At 38.2% G+C, this 21,189-nt stretch overlaps 1 protein-coding gene across 6 annotated transcripts in view; it reads right to left on the reverse strand.

Moving 5' to 3' along the window:
* SNRK (SNF related kinase) overlaps positions 1 to 21,189 on the reverse strand; it is a 56,161-nt gene that overhangs the window by 25,098 nt on the left and 9,874 nt on the right. For 2 of the 6 annotated variants that reach the window (XM_032459075.1, XM_032459074.1), the window contains 2 exons: positions 18,209 to 18,270; positions 14,452 to 15,140 (listed from right to left, as the gene is read on the reverse strand). In XM_032459075.1, coding sequence (XP_032314966.1) covers positions 14,452 to 15,040 — 589 coding nt within the window. In that variant the 5' untranslated portion in view covers positions 15,041 to 15,140; positions 18,209 to 18,270. Of the gene's footprint in view, positions 1 to 14,451; positions 15,141 to 18,133; positions 18,271 to 18,574; positions 18,807 to 21,189 lie in introns of those variants that run through there. The other 4 variants (XM_032459073.1, XM_032459078.1, XM_032459077.1 and 1 more) reach the window with 4 other exon arrangements.

Here is a 21,189-nt window from a genome sequence, read left to right on the forward strand (position 1 = left end):
GCTGAAATGTACTCATAATGAGACCTTAAGGGCTGGCAATGAAAGGAGAATTTCCAGGAGAGATGACACTGCTGCCCTTTGTCACAATTCAACTCTGTTCATTCATTTACAGAAAAAGTAACAACCATCTGGCTTATAAAAGATAGCTCCACCTTATCTTCCATCTAGGATTTCTCTTTTTGAGCTATTTCCATGGTGAGTATGCATCTTGCCTGACCTCCAAAAGTGCCCATAAGCCCTGCTAAAAGCCTGGGCTCCAGGTAGCAAATAAAGGGGCATATCATGTTTTTAGGAATTTTCTATTATGATTTCATAATTCTTTCTCATCTCTTGTTGCTATCAATGTGCTGGCTTCTACAAAGTCCCTTTGTTACCCACCTAGCAGCTGAAGGTTAGAAAAAGGAATTTATTGAATTTGTTTGAATTCTATGTAAAATTAACTAAGTAAGGACCTGAGTGAGACCCTGACTATAAACAAAATACATGAGCTTTGTACACAGGCTTAGGGCAGTCTATTTCAGCATCCCAGGAGCTTTTATTTGCTTGCTTCCTGGTGCTTTACTGGGTTTGGAACAACCTGAGAATTAATCTAAAGAAAGTGATCAATAAGTGGTTTAACTGGTAAGAGACAATGGTAGCTAAAGATTGTGAAGTTCATTTATCCTACATAATGTAAGAAAGGAACAATTTTAGAAAGCCTCCTTCCCATATGAAAAGCTGCTCCCTTTACTCCCGAGAGCAGCTCGAAGAGTCAAAGGTTAGAAAGTCAGGGAACACAAGTTCTCTACCTGTTCTTCCCTCTGCTGAATAATGAATTTATTTTACAACTGAAGCTAGATGGTGAATCCAAGAAATTTTTATCAAGTTGCTTACTGACAAACTAATAATACAACTGTCCTTAGGACAGATAGCAACGTACCCCACCCACAAACTGATGATTGAAAAAAAAAAATTGGGGCTAGTCTAAAATCTCTGAGAAACTTCTGCTTCCAAGAAGTTGCAGCAGACTGAATGAAGGTCCTGCAGTAACAACCTGAAACAAAATGTTAACTTGGAGAAAACATGTTTTTAAAGCCTTGGAAGCAATAGGAATAGATGAACTAAAACTGCAGATTGGAAAGAGCCCTTTCTGGAGCTGAGGAAGGAATCCAAACAAGAATCATGTGACCTCCAGAGTTTCAATGGATCACAAACGTTGCTGGAAAAGGTTAAACTCAATCAACTTATATTACACTATAACTAAAAGACCTCAGGTATAGCACCTTTTTTAAAACCTGAAAAACAGGTAAGGTTAGGAAAATACAGCTACTCTGGTGTGAGAATATAAGGGTACATGAACTGATATTTAATGTCTCATCTATCACCAACTGGTATCCGTATACGTTAGTCTCTTAAGAATTTGTTAAACCAGTCTCAGTCCTCTAGAAACTAATTTCCCCTGAGAACAAAACTGAGAATCACACCCTGGAACATGGGGATCACCCTATCTGAGGGGCTCCCCTGCCATCTACTGGAGCTCCCAATCCATGGAAATCTCTTTTAAACTGTAACAAGGACCTCCAAATGTCAGTGAAGAGCTAACACATACAAACTCTGTTAACACAAAATGTTTTTTTTAAAAAATATATCAAACACACACCAAACACCTACCAACTCAGTCTATTTTGACTTCAAAAAATAAAAAGAACGCTGTACACACAATGACTTGATGTTCCTTTTGGAAGTAGCTCTGTCTATAATCTTACCTCCAGTTTTCCATTACAATCTTCCCAAGTCATAGGTAAGAAATATAAAACATAATAAAGAAAATGACAGATTTAATACATAAAACAAGTTAGATACGCACAAAAAACAAGGCCACTATTCCACACCTGTATTTTATGCCTCAAAACTTACTTCAAAACTGCTCGCGTTCATCTTTCTGTCAAAAAGTTGTGGGCCCACTTTCTACTCAGCCCCATGAGCCTTCAAGATCAGATCTAAAAAAGGGCTTCCTGGTGGTCCATAGAACAGAAACTACACCTCCGCATCTCTCCGAAGAGGGGAAGCACAGCTTTCATCAGACTCACGATGAGTCTACAACTCACTCAATATTCACACAGAGAAGGCAAGAAAAAGGAGTTCTGATGTGAGCAGACATCAGGGAGAGCCATGGAGGGCGACTGCAATCAAACTTTGTAAAGAGGCTTAGAAGAATGTGAATTTTCATTTCTTTAGTTAATCTCTATAATATTTATTCATTTAAACAAACACTAAGAGCTGGTCATGTGTACCAGGAGATGAGGATGGGGCACAGATAGGACAGAAACACACACAGTTCCTTCCTCCAGGACCTGACTACTGAGCACGGGAGACAAGGGAGCCCTCTGGAGTGATTGGGCTTGGCGTCGCCCGGTCAATTCCAAAGGGAAAAGGCATCAGGGCACGTGCCCTCTGCATCTTATCATCCTCTTTTTTTAGCCACTTACAACCCTGCTATTATTTTCATCCAACAAACTAGCATGCCTACTCTGTGCCTGGCTGCAGCCCAGGCACCAGAATTTAGGTGTATCTATGAGGAGGGTCTCACTCAGACTTGCACAGTCTTACTTTCCTCCTCACCAGACACTGCCACAAATACTCAGGGCCCACAATTTTTTTCCTTGGATTCCAGGGCTTAAAATAACTGAATTAAAATTTTAAAATATTAAAGTAGGCACTATCTTACACTATACAGGATGTAATTTTAAACACACCAACATCAGGCTAATAAAGCAATAAAAATTAGCTATGGTACTTCAATGTTTTCCAAAGACAACGCAGGTGACACAGAAAATGGGAACTAAGAACTGCAGAGCGGCGAGGGGCACGCAGCAGCGTCACAGCTGTATGGAAGACCGGCTCCGTGGCACAGGCCCTGCTAGCTCACTGCTCTGGGGAGCCCTGTTCCACCGTGCGCTCCACCTCCTGCTAACTAAGCCAGTGTTAGCATATGAAGATCTGACTGACAGAAACCATAGGCCCTGAAAGGGGCGAACCACACTGTGTGTTAACACGACTGAAAATGTTGCCCAAGCAGCCATCCTGAGAGTCGTGACAATGCCTGGACGTGTCAGGCAGGGCTTCCCCAGAAAGTGAGCCCCGTCACTGACTAGTCCCACCAGGCCCACCCCAGAGAGAGCACAGGGGGGTGATGAAGCCCAGCCCTTGATGTAAGCAAACACACCAGTTCTTAAATGCACGACAATCACCCCGCTGGCCATGTCGAGTTCTGATCTGTCCAGCATTGTGTATTCTTACTGAAAGGATTCCAAATGTATTGTTACAGAGTTTGTTCTGATTTTTTGTTTTGCAAACTAGTCTTTAACGAGTTTATGTTTCTCCCCACAAAGAAAAAGCTTAAACACTGAAGCAGATTTGATGTTTTCAACTCCCCAGAAGTTTCCTATGCTGCACCCTGAAGTGAATATAAGTGGTTTCAGTTTCCATATGTATTTCTATATTAAAATAGTTAGTGTTCTGGGTGGTTTGAAAAACTCTTATGAAGTTCCAAGAAACTAACCAGTTATCAAATAAACGCCATGACTTTCATTTGTTTTTTTTTTTAATCTAACTTTACAACACACACAGAAAAATCCCTTCTTTAGAAGTCAATCTACTCCCTAAACAAAACAACCTAACATTCTGAAAGTTAAACACAACTAAAATCACATGCAAGAAAACCCATACGCACAGGTCCTGGGCCTGCCCTCCCCTCCCAGATCTCCCAGGCAGCCAACATTTCAGAAACTCCTCCAGAACAAATTTCTAGAGAAGGAGAGGGCAGCCCAGGAAGAAAAATGAGGCCATGAAGGTGGAACGCCCTCTGGGACCGGGCTGCAGCCCCAGACACTAAGGGCACTGTGTTTCTCCTCCAGAGGAGGGTGAGCAGAGCCGGCTCCAGCTGATCCTGAAGGCTGGCAGTGACTAGCCTGATGCTCAGTGCTTTACATGTCCTCATTCACCTAATCCCGTCTAAAGGCAGGAACTATTACTACCCCACTGCACAGAACCCGTGTCAAGGTGGGAAAGAGAACAGGCAGTAGGGGTAGAAGGGGAGGTCTGTGTGCAGAGGGCTGGGAGGCAGAGGCCCGAGGCAGGAGAGGCAGGACCAGAGGAAGGATGGTGACTTATACAGGGAGGCAGCATGGCTGGAGCTGAGCAGCCCAGCCGCGGGACGGCGGGAGGGAGGGAAAGTCAGGGAAGAAATGGGAAAGCCAATCTTTAGAGCCAAGGGGCCACTGTGAGAACTCTGGTTTTATTTCTGAATGAGAAGCGATGTCTCTAAGGTGTTCTGAGCAGAGGAGTGACTTAACAGACTCAAATTTTAAAAGCACCTGAGACGCACCGTTCTCCCCTGCAATGGGGGTTACTGCAACTCCCCGCTCCTCCCAGCTGCCCCACGTGTGGCAACTCCTAAAGCCCCGCAGCCACCTCTCTGGAACTGTCAGTATCTGAGAACAAAGCAGCAAGGAACAAAGAACAGTAACCCTGCTTCTAACATCCCTTCTTACCTGCCTTCTAAGACACACACCCTCAGGCGAGTCAGCCCAACTCTCACCTCCTCAGACAAAACACCCAAAGCTCAGACCAGAGCTTGGGCTCTAGTTTGAAAAGCAGCTGAATAGTAATGTCAGGTTTTTGTTCAAATAGGACCTGGAATTACCAGCCCTGCAACCCCTCATCTTTCCACAGGATTTCAGAGGGAGTAGGTAGTGCACTAAGGCCCACTTAAAACAAGACAAGACCCCTGCCTGGTTAATCGTCGTAAGAGCCCTTAGAAAACTGCAAAGGTGTTATAAACGTTCTGGATGAAGAAAATGACTCTGAAGGAGGCAGTGAGGCACCCTTCTGGCTGCACGCATGGAGCCGGGGGACATCCAATCAGAAGCCCGGGGTGGCAGTAGAAAGGAAACAGGCAGGACTCTGGGCTCCTCAGGACAAGGGTCCCCGAGGGTGTCTAGCTTCAAGTTCCAGGCACTGGAACAGCATCAGAAAACATTTCCAAAGGACCGAAGTTTGGTTTTCACTTACTTATCCCTAAATGAGCACAAAATGTGACTAAAAATTGGGGGGTAGAGGGAGATGGAGGAGATAAATTTAAGCTCAATTATCAACTTCAAAAAAGAAGAAATACACATTCTCATTCACTTTTCACACCTAAAGTTTAAATTTTCTTTTTCCTAACACTTATTCTCTAAAGAACATTAGAATCTAGATATTGGGAATCGATTTTTCCACCAACAACTACAAACATTTGATTCTACGGGCTTGAGTCGGCAGTCGGCGAGGCTCAATGCACATCAGAATCTCATGGAAGCTTCTGGTTGCGGGCCTCACCCAAGGCTACAAGAATGAGAATCTCTAGTGGCAGTGCCCAGACAAGGTTTTGGGTTTTTCTGTTTAAATCTTTCCCAGGTGAAACTGATGGGTAATGAGTTGAGAACCACCAGTTAAAATCTTACCACACCACTAGTACAGTAAATTATACTTTTCAAAATAGAGTCAACATCTATTTCATTTGATCTGAGCCTTATCACACAGTGAGAACAATAAGTACCATGGCTAAAAATGCAGTAGGGAAAACATCAAAAACATATATCTCATTTCTATCGTATTTTTCAGGCCTCTCACTGAGAAATCAATGGTCGAATTAGCCTGAAAAACCCATTTACGGGTACCTATAGATTATATCACCCATAACATTCCATGCTCTAGAACCTTCTTTACAAATGCTAAATTCAGTAATAGTTTATTTATAAACCCAAAGGACTTTGTTCAAGGCATAGAACCTCTGCTACCTGCTTCTCAAATACTCAATTATACAACACATTTTAAAGTCAGTACATTGTAAAGACAGAACTAACACTGAATAAAGTGCTTTTATTTACAGAGTTCATGCCAGATCAATTTTTAATTATGATTTCTGAAATAATTTTCATTTCTCATAGGCATGTGTAACTTCAGAAAGCTTAAGGAAGAATTTTCTTTTTTTTTTCTTTCTTTATTTTTAATGACAAGTGATGACGCTATCCTTTCTAACAGGTACCTTTCAGAGTATGTGACCTTGCACTTGGCAGCTGGGTTGTGGAAGGTATGAGCCATATTTCTATGCGTGTGTTTGTCAGTTCTCAATGTTACCCATGTGACTATGCCTGGGCCCCAGGTTGCAATGCATCTCACACTGGGCACACTTATGCAGACAGGTTGTATGTTTCCTTTTTTAAAGAAAACAAAGTGCTACTTTAAGCAGAACAAAATTCCTTCCATGTGCACAGAAGAGACACAAAACATCCCTTAAAGATAATCCCAAACTCCACACTTGAGCCCAAAACTCTGACACAAGCCTAAAGTCTTCTAATCTAGAACCCATCAGGGCCACAAGCCCAAATGACAAATAGTGTTAAGAATAAGTAACATAAAATTTAACCAGATTCTAAATCTGGGAAGAAAAGATCTAAGTCGGGAAATACCAAAACATTACAAAGACATCTGACTGTAATAAATGATAACTTTGAGAAGAATAAAACTGTACACTCAGATTTGCTGTAGCTAGGGAAAGACAGTGAAAGCAAGTCCATAAATAGCTTTTCTGTAATAAATCTGAAATAAATGCAAGGAGTCATCAATTCATGGTAGAAACTATAATGGCAGATTTGTGTAAACCAGACAGAAAATTTCTGATTTGTTTATGTCTTTTAGGATTATTCCAAAGTTCTATCACAAAAGTTAAGTTAGGCTGCACTATCTGTGCAGGAAGGAGAAATCCTTTTTAAAATTTCACAGAGAAAATATTTAAGTTTTTAAACATTTTATACACACAGTGCTACAACCATAGTTCTTTCGGTGGCACCATTTCCTAAATCCTCTGAAAGGCTCCTGTATAGGAGGGAGTATGCGGAGATAAGCTATCACAGGACTAGAGCAGAGCGATGGATGACTGCCCTGAGCACGACCAGTGTAACCTCAGTTCTTCCCTTATAAATGCCAAGATTTCCCAAATATTATACAAAACAGAATCAGCATATAAATTAATACTCAAGAATGTCTCAATTTATGTTTTACTGATCTACTTTTTGATAAGACAAGGCAATTCTTTTCAGATAGACCAGATAGTCATTTTTAAATTCACACTGGGTTTTAAGATGTTCTTCACATGAAATAAGTTAGGTCGAAGAAAAGAATAAATAAAGATGTATAAGAACACAATTCTAAGGTGTGTTCATAGCCTTCATCAGAACTTAAGGCATTACTGAACCAGAAAAAGCTAAGGACCACCGCTCTAAAATAAATGCAAGTACCTATTCTTAACATGGTAAGGTTAAGTGCTCTCACCACAGGGGATATGGGATCATCTTTGGCTGATTATTTGGTTTTTAAATTGTTTTTATTTTTTAAAAATACAATATAAAAATATATATGTTAGCAATGCATTTGAACACTGAAAAAATGCAGTGTGTTTCTGTCATGGTAACCTTTGTTCCCAGACCATATCAGGCATTATTGTTTAAAAGAAAGTAAAAACGACAGCTACACAACATCTCAGGAACATCTACATTGGAATACTTGCCTTCCAGGCAATGAACAGTATGTATTTTTCAACTTTTTGAAATAATTATGGAATCACAAGAGCTGCCAAAACAAACAAACAAACAAAAAAAAGTGCAGTGAGGTCCCAAGTACTCTTCACCCAGTTTCCTCAGTGGTAATATCTTAACTGTAGCACAATATTAAAACTAGGAAACTGACTGGTTCAGTCCACAGAGCTTATTCAGACTGCGTTGTGTTACATGGACTCTTGTGTGTGCAGCTTCCATTCAACTTTATCACGTGTAGGTTTACGTAACTGACATCAGATGCAGAGGTGCTCCATCAAGAGGCTCCCTCATGCTATCCCTTTATAACCACCACCTCCAACCTCTGGCAAACACCAGTCTGTTCTTCATCTTTATAATTTTGTTATTTCAAGAGATGTACATACAGTGGAATCATGCAGTACATAAGCTTTTGAGATCAGCTTTTTTCATTCAGCGTAATTTTAAGATCCACCCAAGTTATTGCATCAACAGTTTGTTTCTTTTTATTGCTGCACAGTATTCCAGGGCAAGGATGCACCACAGTTTAACCATCCCCCCACTGAAGGACACTGGGTTGTTTCCGGTTTGAGGCTATTACAAATAAACACTTACGAACATCCATGTACATGTTTTCATAAGAACATAGGTATTCATTTTCCTGAGATAAACACCCAGAAGTACAACTGCAGGGATGTATGGAAAGCAAATATTTAGTTTAATAAGAAACTGCCAACTATTTTCCAGAGTGGTATGTTAGTGACTCCTCTCCTTACTCTTTTTCATAACTGTTTTAGCTATTCTACGTCCTTGGCTTTTCCATACGAATTTTAGAATAATGTTGTCTAGCCTACAAAAACTGCACAGGGATTTTAACAGAAACTGCATTAAATCCATAGATCAACTTGGGGAGAACTGACACCTGTACTATTATGTTGTCTTATAACTCATGAAAATGATTTGTCTCTCCCTTCATTTTTTGGCATGATTATAAATATTACTCTGCTTTAATTTCAGTCTCCACACATTTGTTAATATAAAGAAATGCAACTGATTTTTATGTTTACCTTGTATCCTGGGATCTTGCTGAATTCACTTACTGGCCCTAGGAATTTCTCTATACAGATACCTTGAGATTTTCAATGCAGGCAATCATGCCATCTTCAAGTGGAGACACTTTTATTCCTTGCTTTCCTATACGTATGCCTTTCAGTACTATATTGAATAAGAGTGGCTGAGCATACATCTTTGTCTCATTTCCGAACTCAGGGGGAAAGTATTCAGTCTTTCATGTTAAGTATGGCGTTAGCTGTAGGTTTCTGTAGATGCTGTTTATGAGCTGAGGGTGTTCCCTTCTACTCCTAGTTTACCGAGAACCAGAAAGAGTAATATTTCAATGTAGGACAAAATACAGATTTATGAAAAGAACTCTAGTTTTTTACATATTCATATGCATGAGGACACTTCTCATAACTCCATAAATGAATAATCTCCATTAAATGCTGAACTGCAAATTGTAGAAAGCGTATATAGACTTTTTTGTTTATATTGCCAAAAGCTTATACACATTGAACTCTAAATCCAAACCTTTAGATCACATTAATACGAAGCCATGTTTTAAGTAACTTAGATTTTAATGATACCTCCTGCATATTTATTTAGCAAACAATACACTAATGCAGAGAATGAATATTTCATCTTTGAAACAGTTTTTCTATAAACTAGGAAGCATCTAATATTAAGTATTCTCAGTTCTAAAGCTGTTAACATCCCAGAAAGCCTCCAAATCTCAAGTGAGATGACAAAAGTTTTCGATTCCAGATTTAATTCATTTTAACTTGAAACTAAACTTACAAATTTTAATGAAGTAGGAAGAAAGTCATAAACAACGTCAGGGTTTTACAACTGAAAACTTCTGTCTGTGATCTGAGAATTTTCCCATTTTAGTTTCTAGAATGAAGAAATCACTGAAGCATACGTCAGTTTTTTTTTAAAGCAGAGTGAGGTCTTTGCTGATGCTGCTTTGAAAAACAAAACCTCAAGTTACCCAGAAATTCACCTGGAGCCTCATTACAAGGGCCACCCCACAGGGCAAGCAGCAAGGTCCCCATCAGTTTCAGCAGAGCCTGATCTCTCCAGAGCACAGTCCTAAGTGTGCCCTCCCCAGCAGGCACAGGTCCGTCCCCTGCCTGTCGTTCCACTGTCCAAACTGACATAACTCGCAGCAATGAGTTTTCCACCATGTACACTGCTGCACTGCAATCTCTACCACGGCAATTCCAAAGACTGCAAATGAGAGACTGCAGGATTTTTCACGCAGATCATATTTTTCCCTTTCCTTTCTAACACAGTGAAGTCGACTTAATACACATTCTTGAAAGTCAACAGAGGCAACTGAATCAATAGCTCACCGAGCATGACCTAAGCTCTCCTTCTCTCCCAAATCCCTAGACATGGCAGCAGGTGATGGCAGGTGGGGTCAGACTGAAAGGAAACCCGAACCCCAAACCCAGACGGTAGGAGCTTCCGTGGTGCTCCTTTCCAGAAGACACAGACTAGAAACAGGAAGGAACTATACCAAGACAATCACCAGAGGAGTGACTAAGTTCCTCTCACCCCGTGACCCACAAGCATGAACATGCAGGTATGTGCTCCAGGCCAAGGGGTGACTGTGGGCACCACGGGCAGAGGCGGAGTGACAGTCTGTACAACAGTAAGACCAGATGGCAGTTCGCGCTCTGCTCCTCTCCCACATCCACAGGACGTTGCTCAAGACACTGTATTCACAGACAGTTGAGCAATCTCAAAAAAAAGAGAGACAAACACACAACTAACAATCCCCAAGCACCTAGGAAAATGAGCAGCCCGAGAGCAGAACCAAGAACATCCAACTGAAGAACTAGTACCCAAGAAAAACCGCTTAACAGAGCACTTCCAGAAGTGTTAAACCATACGCTTCATAGAACAAATGAAATGTAGCCCAACAATGAAAATAAAATTAATCTTATCTCAGACTTCACACCAGGACCTTAAGAAGCAAAAGGATGACAGGAAAATATCTTCAAAGTCAGGAAGAAAAAGATTCTGAAGATGTATTTCTATACCCAGCCAAGTTACTATCAAAGGTGAGGACATTTTTAGACAAAAGACTTGGAGATTTTTTTCACAAATCTTCTCTAATGAATTGCAAACAAAACAAAACAAAAATAATCTAAGTGAAAACAGAAAGGTCAAGAATCAGCAGTAAACCAAGAAACTGGTAAAATTAAGCCTAAAATTAACTATTTTTATAGATAAATAAAAGCAAATGAAAAAACTTTCACTCAAAGGAAAGTAAAAGCAAGCTATAGCTGTTTGTAGGAAAGAGGGAATTAAATGAATATTGATTAATTCTAGACATTAAAAGTAGACACTAATACAAAGAGAAATAGACTGCACATCCTGGAAACCACTGAAGGAAAAGAAAACTTGAATAGCCCAACACAGGAAAAGGTAATAATGAAGTAATACGGCAAATGAAAAACACAAAATAAGATAGCACTAATAAGTCCAGGACAATCCAGTAAAAACAAGTATGAATGGACCAAATTCACCTATTAAAAGACTGGCTCACAGATTACAGACACAAAATATAGCTATATATCATTTAAGATAAACCTAAAACAAAGTGACAAAATATGAACCAAGGCAATATGCAAACAAATAAGTAGCTTCATTTTGCTAAAACATACAGCCCATCATGAAAAATAAATTAAACTTTCATATACTTAACACAGCTTAAAATAACACGTACAAAGCAAAAACTAATTAAAATACAAAATTCACAGATTAAAGTAGGAAACTAGCATAATTCTCCCAGAAAATAACTGATTAGAATAAAAGCATGACACAAAGGCACAAATTACATAATTAACAATCTTAACTATGTAGACAAACTTTGCATGTACCAAAAACACAAATATTTTAACCACACAGGGAATAGCAACAAAAATTACTATGTATTAAGCCACACAGAAAATCTAAAAACATGTCCCAAAGCAGAAACCAATCAGGCACATTTATTGACTATAAACTATTAAAATTAGAAGTTACAACCCAATAGCTAAGAGGAAAAATAAATTTATCCACTTTGAAATTTAAAAAAAAAGGTAACTTTTGAGTTAAAGAAACAAAACAGTAAAGACAAACTTCAGCAATAAGCAACAATACTGCAGAGTGAAACCCCTGAGGTGTTACCAGGGTCTGCGGGAGAGGGCAACATACAGCCTTACCTGTGTTTGTTAGACACCAGGACAATGAAGAAAAAAAGCTTCCAATTCAAGATACCAAAAAAGAAAATAAGAAAAGAAACAAGGAACCTCAAAGATCCTAGGAAGAATTAATAAAAATGAAACAAAAAGTAATAATACAGAAAACAAAAGTCTAAACAAAATCAAAATCTGATTATTTGAGAACAAAAAAATAGACAATTTCTGAACTAAGTCTCAAGGTTGAGGACCAGCGCCCTCTAAAACACTTACAAATCTGAACCAAAGTTGTTTTATTTAGCAACATCTGATAATTTAATAAAATGACAGATTGTAATCTTTGTCCCCAATTTTGCTAAGCATCTGTGAAGAATCACTGATTGATTTTGGCACAATAAACTAATACTACATTAACAGGAAGACAACTGTCCATTTGTTTTTTAAAGCAATTCTGTATTTCAATCACACAATTACACAAAATGTATGGAAATAAACACAAAGAAAATGAACTCCACCCAATTCTACTTTTACAACACAAGATAACCATTTATCACACTGGTGATTATCCTTCTGAAAATTTTTTCTTTTTTAAAAACTTATTTAAAGTTCTATTATGCAATATTTAAGATATAAGGGGAGAAAAAAAGAACATCACAATGAACTCCTGCGTATTCCCTACCCAGCTTAGGAAATAAACACCACCAATACAGCTCAAACTCTCTAAACATGCGTCCATGTGTTCTTTATCCTTCGCTGCACATGCTGCACATGCACACACCCATAATAATAGATAATACTGCTTTGTATGTTTTACACTTTTATATAAATGTTATAATACTATAGGTACGCATCACTCATTTTTTAAACACTGTATTTGTGAACTCCAGCCATGTTGACATACACAGTTCATTAATTTTCACCAAGGTAGTTGCACCGTATGAATATTGAACAATTTATTCTCCTGCTGATGAACAGTCAATGCTACTAAAAACATTCTCTGAAAATCTCTCGTGTGCATGACTGAGAGCCAGCTTCTCCAGGGTGCATATACAGGAAGGAGACCTGCCGGGTCTCAGGACGTGTGCATCTTTAACTTTACTAGATATGGACAAACCATCTTCTACAAAGTATAAGAGCTCCTGAGGTTCTATAGTTTTATCTATACTTGGTTTTGTCTGGCTTTAGTTTTTCTCAATGGAAAAGTAAGAAACTACCTCACTGGGGTTTCAATTTCCCTTTCCCTGATTATTAGTGAGGTTGAACATCTTTTTCACGTTAGACATTTATGTTTTCTCTTCTGCGTATTCCTGGCTTCATTTTCTATTTAGAGCCTCTCCACTAATCAAAAATCTTTTGTTCAGATATTCTAATGGAAGACTTCAGTGAAGCCTGATTATCTGTAGAGGGCAGAAACCACTTATTTGCCCTTTGTTTTCCAGAACACATAGTCCAACATGAAAAGCAGTGTCTTGGTATACAGAGTATTCTGTATAAGATCAGCACTCTTCAATGTTATGTCTTTAATCTCCTGTAACATGCATTTCAAACGATCAGAATGCAAATGGGAGGCTCATAAGTAGGAAGTTTGATATCATGTGCAGGTAATAGTAAGGCATATTTTTCTAAGATTAAACCTAAAATGTTAAAAGCTGACCACACCTTCAGATTAACAAATCCTTAAAAATTAAAAATAAATTCCTCCATGACCTTCAAAACGTGTTTGATCCTAAGGGTACAAAGCTGACACAAGCCGAAATGCAGTAAACACTTCTACCACAAGTAAATAACTCTGACAAGAGACAGAGCGCGAAAATGTGTTGGAGTGAAGGGAGGGGGTGGGTAGTTGGGAATGCCAAGTGCTACCACTATTCTGGAATTCACCACACAGCAAGTACTCTGTGTATCAATTTCCTATTCTGTACAGTGAGATGGACAATAGCCACCATACCGGTCACTGTGAAAAGTAAACAGATAATAAGGGAATACAACACTTGTATCTGATCTATTTTACAGACGAGGAAATGAAGCAGAGAGAGATCAAGTACATTGCTCAAGGTCAAAATTAATAAATTATTCCAATGCCCTAATTCTTTTTTTTTCCCTCAAGCGTATAATCGTGATTTTATTTCCTCTCCCCTCCTCTCCCTCCAACACCACCCACACCACCCCTCTCCCATAACACCAAATCATGATTTGATTTTCAACACCCCAATCCTTCACACTGCACTGTAATACCCATAGTACCTTTCCAATAAGGGTTTCATGACTGTTAAAGAGTATTCACAGGAAGGAGACAACTAGAAGAATCTAAGAAGATAGAGAAAGTACCCAGACCTTAAAAAAAATTAAAATTGGGCAGACAAGAGGTTATCTTAAACGATAACTTGCTCATTTTCCTTTGTGCTGACAAATACACTTCAGACATTAGCCATCTACAGGGTAAAATAAACTGTCAGCTTCAGGAAATAGCATTCATGAAACCCAATCTGTTAACTAAGACCCATTTAACAGATATTCTCTTAGAAATCACTCCTATATAGACAACAACCAATTTGACCTACTACACTCTAGCCAGTAGAATTCAAGAGGGCAAATACTGGAAGGTTACCTACCTACTGCGGGTGCATCATACTCATCACCAAGCAGAATTTCTGGCGCAGAATATGCAAGAGATCCACAGCTTGTAGTGAGCTTCTTCCCTGGTTGAAATTTGTTGCTGAAGCCAAAGTCTGTCAACTTTACAAGACCTTGTTTTTCAAAGAAGACCACATTCTCAGGTTTTAAGTCTCTGTGAACCACATGGAGTTTATGGCAATAAGATATGGCATGAACTATCTGAGCAAAGTACTTCTTGGCCAAGTCTTCGTTAAGCCCCTCCTCGTGTTTCATTATGTAATCGAACATGTCTCCTCCATCCCCAAGTTCTAGAATAAGATACAGTTTGGTTTGGGTGTCAATAACTTCATAAAGGCGTACGATGTTGGGATGCTGCACTAGTTTCATGCATCTCACTTCTTGGAAAAGATGACCAGTGGCTAGAGTGTCCAGTTTTGTCTTGTCAATAACTTTTACTGCCACTTTTTCACCTGTAAAGACATGCCTGGCAAGTTTAACCACTGCAAAATGACCTCGGCCCAAGGTTTTATCCAGATCATATAATCCAGCAATCTTCCCATCATACCCTCGCTTGAATCCTGCCATGCTGGTCCAGCAGAAGGAAAAGTATTTAGACTGTCTAAGATGAATCTTCTCATATATCTGGTGAAAATAAGGAATTCATTTTCAATGTCGCCATGGACATCTACAAAACAAGAGAAACAAAATTAAGTTTCCGTGACTTTTCCTTTTATAGCTTCAATTTTTTTTAATTTTGTTTTAAGAGAAGCTTGAAGTAAATACATTGAAACATAAAATGAATCAGGGGCATTTATAATAACCTATTTACAAATTTAGGGTTTTCATTATAAAGGCTGAGAATTAAAATACCACTTTAAGTTTGCAAACTGAAAATAAATCAGTTTGTTGAAAATTTTTGGTTATGTCAGAAATAAGAAAACTGGCAAGTTTGATAAGCTATGTTAAAAAAAATATTTTCCAAAAGTAATTTCAATTAGTGTCTCAAAAAACTCAGGGATGACAAGAAAGGGAAAACACAAAGAATATACATTTGGACAGAAACCAACTACTTTTTCCTGTTGTTCCAAAACTAGCACTATTTCCTATAAAAGTATAACACAATCCCTTCATTAAAGCCTTTTTCAACTCTCACAGCTGGGATTACCGTTCCTTCTCTGTATCTCCAAAGCACCTCCATCCCAGGTCGTCTTATCCTATAGGTTTTTGTATACACCATCCTGATTCTGAGACCAAAAGAGGACTCTAAGGGGAGAGTAGAAGTAAAAACTAAAACCTAACACCTAGAACAGTGTTTTACAAATACTAGGTAACCAAAATTTTGTTAAATTTTGAAACGTAACTTTTTTCAAAATGTTACAAGGCAACAACTGTTTGCTCTTCCATCTCTAGTGCCTAGAACAGTGTCTGGCACATAGTAGGTGCTTATGCTCACTCTCTGTACTCATCAGTTACACTGATCTTAATTATGGTTTTCCCACTCTCACACAAAACCTACTACTATGACCTGCTTTTATTTCAGGAATAGACAAGCATGCATTCTTAAACCATTCAAGTCTTAAAAGATCATTTACCTTTAAAGACCACATTATATATGGAATTTAAAATTCTCAACCTTTATAGTGTAAACCTTAAAATACAGAAATCAGTTTTTATAAATGAACTTGACTCAGGAAAACCAAAAAAAGTATGTAATTATATAAATTAAGATATCACTTTAAATCTCACAGACTGAATTCTCACTATTATTCTTTCTGACCAGAAGTTAATAGAATTACATAACAAAATCCAGTGAAGAATACAGCAATCTCCCAGCTCTAGCTCTTTCCTATTAGTGCATATTTATCCCTTCACTGAAGCCTTTTCTAATGCTCCCAGGATATAGTTTCACATTTTCAGTTACTTTTTGTTAAGAACAGTACTTATATTTACTCCACTTGGATGAAAATATCCCAAAAAACTAAACTGCACATAAAATAAGGTAATTTTTAAAGCACTAGCATTAAATACCTTTAAATCTCTTTTTTGCTTAAGAGAAGAACAGAAGAAAGGCTAACATTTTTTAAAAACCTACTATATATATTTCTACAAAATAAATCAAATTGGATTGTGTCACTGGACCTTAACAATCCTAAGAGGTGAATATTATTCCTATTTTACAGCCAAGAAAACACTCTTCCAGGTAAATGCTGAAGCTAAGATTCTTATTTCAAAGCATATACCTCTTATAAACATTTGACCACTCTAAATGATGTTATAGTCAAGATAATAATATCTCAAGAGTTAAAAAACTATAAAAGAGGTATAGTCACTCTCCTGTGCAAATTGAAATGATCCAAATCATGTATCTGGGGCCACCTCAAGAAATATATACAAGATTTAAAAATGTTTATTAATATGCTTTTTATATTTTAATAATTACTGAAATAACAAATATCAACTAGCATTCACTGAATGAGTACAATATGCTAGTCACCTACCACATGCTTTACATCATCTTCACTTAAAGCTTACAACTGTCCTCAGAGATAGCTACATCGGCCTAAGCTACAGGGCGAGAGTGTAAAAAAGCTGGGGTTTGAACACAGGGCTATCTTGACACTTAAATCTGTGCTTTTAACCAGTATGCTACAGTGTTTCTGCAAATTATTTTCAGAAACAAAATCCTATTTCTTTAAGATTTTTAAAATAATAAACCAGTACTATGTATGTACAGGCATTGGCGAAAAAGCAAATTTCTTCTATACTGTGTATTATCCTTGTCATCTGAGCTAGTAATTTTAATGAAGAGATTAACTGGAAAATCCAAGTGGAAAGACCTTACTTTATTTGGACAGTAGTTCCCCAAAAGAAAGTTTAATTCAGACATTTAATTTTCAAAAACAGAAATGTGAAGCTAACTCCAAGGGGCAGAAAACTATCTTTTAAATCTTTAACTTCAATTAATCATAAGAGCAGTAATTATTCTTAAAATTCTACCCAAATCTATGTTTTTATTGTACAAGCTTGTAAATGCAACTTTAGCTTTCAAAACAAACTGCTGCAGGCTACCCCCAAATTATGTAATACTTTTTTTTTCATCTATCCCTTTAGTTTAGATGTATTCCTGGGAAGTGGCATATAAATCAGACTTTACAAATAAATTTGAGTTTGTTTAAATTTTAATTAATCTGTTCTTTAATTTTAAAAAACTACTAAAATAGTAAATAAAAATACAGATAAGGGAAAAAAGCATTTCTTTCCTCAGATACCCAGGGTCTCAGGGTCTCAGACACCCAGAGTTAATCACTATGAACACTCTCCTGTTTCTCTTCCCATAACTGCGCTAGCCGAAGGGAATAATGAAATAATTTTTAATCTACTAACAAGTTCATGGGGAAGAATCTTATAGGGTCTCTTCTTAACGACAGACTACCCTGTAGTGAAATGATTAATAACTCTATCAAATAATTTACTTTTTTTGGTACTCTTGGGTACATATATCCTTTTTTCATTGTCTATGAAACTACAATACCTAAAAACAGGAAGTTACAAGTAACTGAAGGCTGGGAGGAAAACTATCCTTGTTATTGAACATCTTTTAAAACATTAGCCCACTGCCTAATCCTACTATCAGGTATATATTTGGAGGAAATAATTTCTTTGAGGATCTTGCAATACCTGAACACCAATGCAGAATATTAAGATGTGGCTTATAGAAAGTAAAGGTGACTCTGTACCAGCTCCAAAACATACCCTGCAAACCGCATATTGAATAATCCTTGTTATTACAGTATTTTGTTAGTTGCTTCTTTCTCCTAAAGGAAAATACAAAAAAAAAAAATTAGGTTAGTTCCATTTGCTTTAACTTTGCTTGAAGTTAAAATATAAACCCTAAGGCTGGATCCAGACAAACATAAAACAGGCAAATTTGTCTTCAGTGACCCTGTCTCCCATTATCTCTCTCCCCTCTCAGAATTACAACCCATTCAAGGAATCTTTAGTCAACAGGAATTTCATAGTGAACAGATATACACAGAGGTTGGTCCAGGCAGACAGGTCAGAAAGATTATTTCACTGGAAGGAGGAGGAAATGATAATGATGAACAACAGTAAAGTTACCATTTTTTTTAAATGCTTCCTCGGTAAGAGGCACAAATCCGTACTGCCTTGAATCCTGACTAGGAGCTTGTGAGGTGGCATGATGAAGCTCAACTTGCCCAATAAGCAGCAGTCAGTCTGCAGCTCCAACCCTGCTCAGTCAGGGTTCAAAGCCCAATTTGCAGGAGTCCCTCTGGGCTCATGAAACACTCACTCCAATAGCCAATAGGGCAACCCATCCAACACAATGTCCTCTAGCAGGCCAGCAGAAATCAACACCAGCACCATGAAACACACAAACGTCTTTGCGTTAGAGGCTTTCCATCTGACAGTAAAAAAAAAAAAAACTCTATGAACAAAGAAAATGTGAGAGGAGCACTGATATCTAAGTTCGTGGCACAGTGAGGGGACTAGGGGGGACTTGCAGGCCTTTCCACAACACTGAAATATCACACAAATAACTGAAAAGGCCTAAACATTCATACCAAGCCAAGGCACTTTACACAATACACCACAGTGAGTTCATCCAGGTAATCATTAAGCTCAAGCTCACATGAGCTTGGGGAAAGGGAAGGCAAAGAGGTGGAGGAAAGAAGGAAAGGTAGATGGGAAAACAAGTTCACTGCTGGGAATGAGGGGATGAAAAGAGATGGATGACAGTTCTACAGCACAGATGGGGCCAGTAAAGGCACAGGCAGAGGCCCACATCTACTGACAGGTAAACCCTGGGACGCCTACCTGGTCTTTCAGCTCCCAGCGGGACATAGAAGCTCATCCCGTTACCTGTGCCTGCCTTGCTCTTGCCAACAGCCTCTGTTTCATCCACAGTCTCTATGGCAAGGTAGTGTGGTAGTCCAGTGTGTCTGAGGACTGGTTCTGAAGGCCAGTGACTAGATCACCTAGCTCACCAGCCACTAGCCACTGGACCAAAGCAAAGCCTGATCTCTCTGTATGGTCAAGTTTCCTCATTAGAAAACATCTGCAGTAAGAGTACCTCATGGATTGTGGTGAGAATTAAATGAGTTAATAAAGGTACTATTTAAAATATAACCTGGCACAGAGTAAGCATTCAGTAAATGCTAGCGACCACCATCACCGTTATACTGATGGTAAACTTCCCCACCCAAGCAGAAATTCAGTCTTCCACACTACGTCAAGAAAATGAATTTACTGAGCTATCATCTCTCTCGTTTTCAAAAAAATTCTATTGCTCAGTTTCCTAAAATGTATTAAATTGTAAATGGGAGCTGCAGATCGATAAATTAATCTCTAATTAGGTGTCAAAGTCTGATGATTTTTCATTAAAGCATCCCACAAAATTTAAATATTTGCTTTTAAAATGATACTAAGATGACATTCTATCAAATCCACCCTTTGAAAAAGGACTAAATACTCCTTTATATTCTTCCTGTCAAAGTAACATACTTTTATGGAAAATATGGAAAATACAGAACAGGAAGTAGAAAGAATAAAGAGGCATTCATAGTCCTACCTCTGAAGCTCGGCACTATTAATATCTTGGTGGTCCTCCTGCAAGTATTTTATACAGCTTCTTCTTTATTTTGTTTTACAAAGGTATGATCATTTTATATATAACTTCATATCATGTATTCTGCTTTTTTCACCTGACCTATTGCTTTCCTTTTAGTATATTTGTTTTCAGTCATGAAATATCTGTGCAGTGTAAGAAAAAAATACAATCAGAACTTATATTTGGCAAAAAGAGAAGCTTTTAAGAAATCATTCACTATTCTACCCTCCATGATAATCTCTGTTAACATTTTGGCACATAACTTTCCAAATTATTCTCTGTGTATAATATAAGCCAAACAATATTTTTTTTATAAAATGGGATAACATACACACACATATTGGCGGGGGGGGGGTTGTAACCATTTTCTAAGTATTTCTGCAAAACAATACAAGTTCACTTCAGAAAATTTGGAAAATGCAGAAAAGCACCACAGATTAAAAACAAACAAACAGAAAAACCCACCTGCAATATCATCTAAGATGACCGCTCTTCAGGCTTGAGTGTATATTCATTATGCGTACATTTCTATACAAAGCTACTGGATACGAAGTCTTAGGACTATTTTTTCCTCTACTATACGAGGCGCATTCTTCCACACACTAAGTTCTTCTACATCACTATTTTTAATGACTGCATAGCTAGGACGACATCTTTTAAAACAGCAAAACCACTAAATTAGGCCATTCTAAAGTATTATTTAGCATATGCTGACACATGCATATAACTAGGCTGGACCTAAATGAAAGAGGTTTATAATATGGAAATTCATGTTTGAGAAACAAGTACTGGTGTGTGTTGCAAGAATACACTGATGTTTCTCCAGTTTACTAAAGAGAGCAAAAGCAACTGAAGTGTGCGGGTGTGGCTGGAGAAGAGGAAGGAAGTGTGGGTGGCCCTACACACATTTTGCAAGCTGCTGAAAACAGTTGTAGAACGAGCCTCTGTTAAACCTACTGTCAATTTGGAACTCACCCTGTTATTCTTGTCAAAACTCACTTTTAGCTTTTCATTGACATCATCACCACTGCAGCGTGGTCTGTATATCAAACAAAGGTCTCCTACTCACAACTCTCCCCAGGAGAAGCAAGGGCAAAACAGCACA

This window comes from Camelus ferus, chromosome 17 (genome assembly GCF_009834535.1).
Source record: "Camelus ferus isolate YT-003-E chromosome 17, BCGSAC_Cfer_1.0, whole genome shotgun sequence".
Taxonomy (NCBI): domain Eukaryota; kingdom Metazoa; phylum Chordata; class Mammalia; order Artiodactyla; family Camelidae; genus Camelus; species Camelus ferus.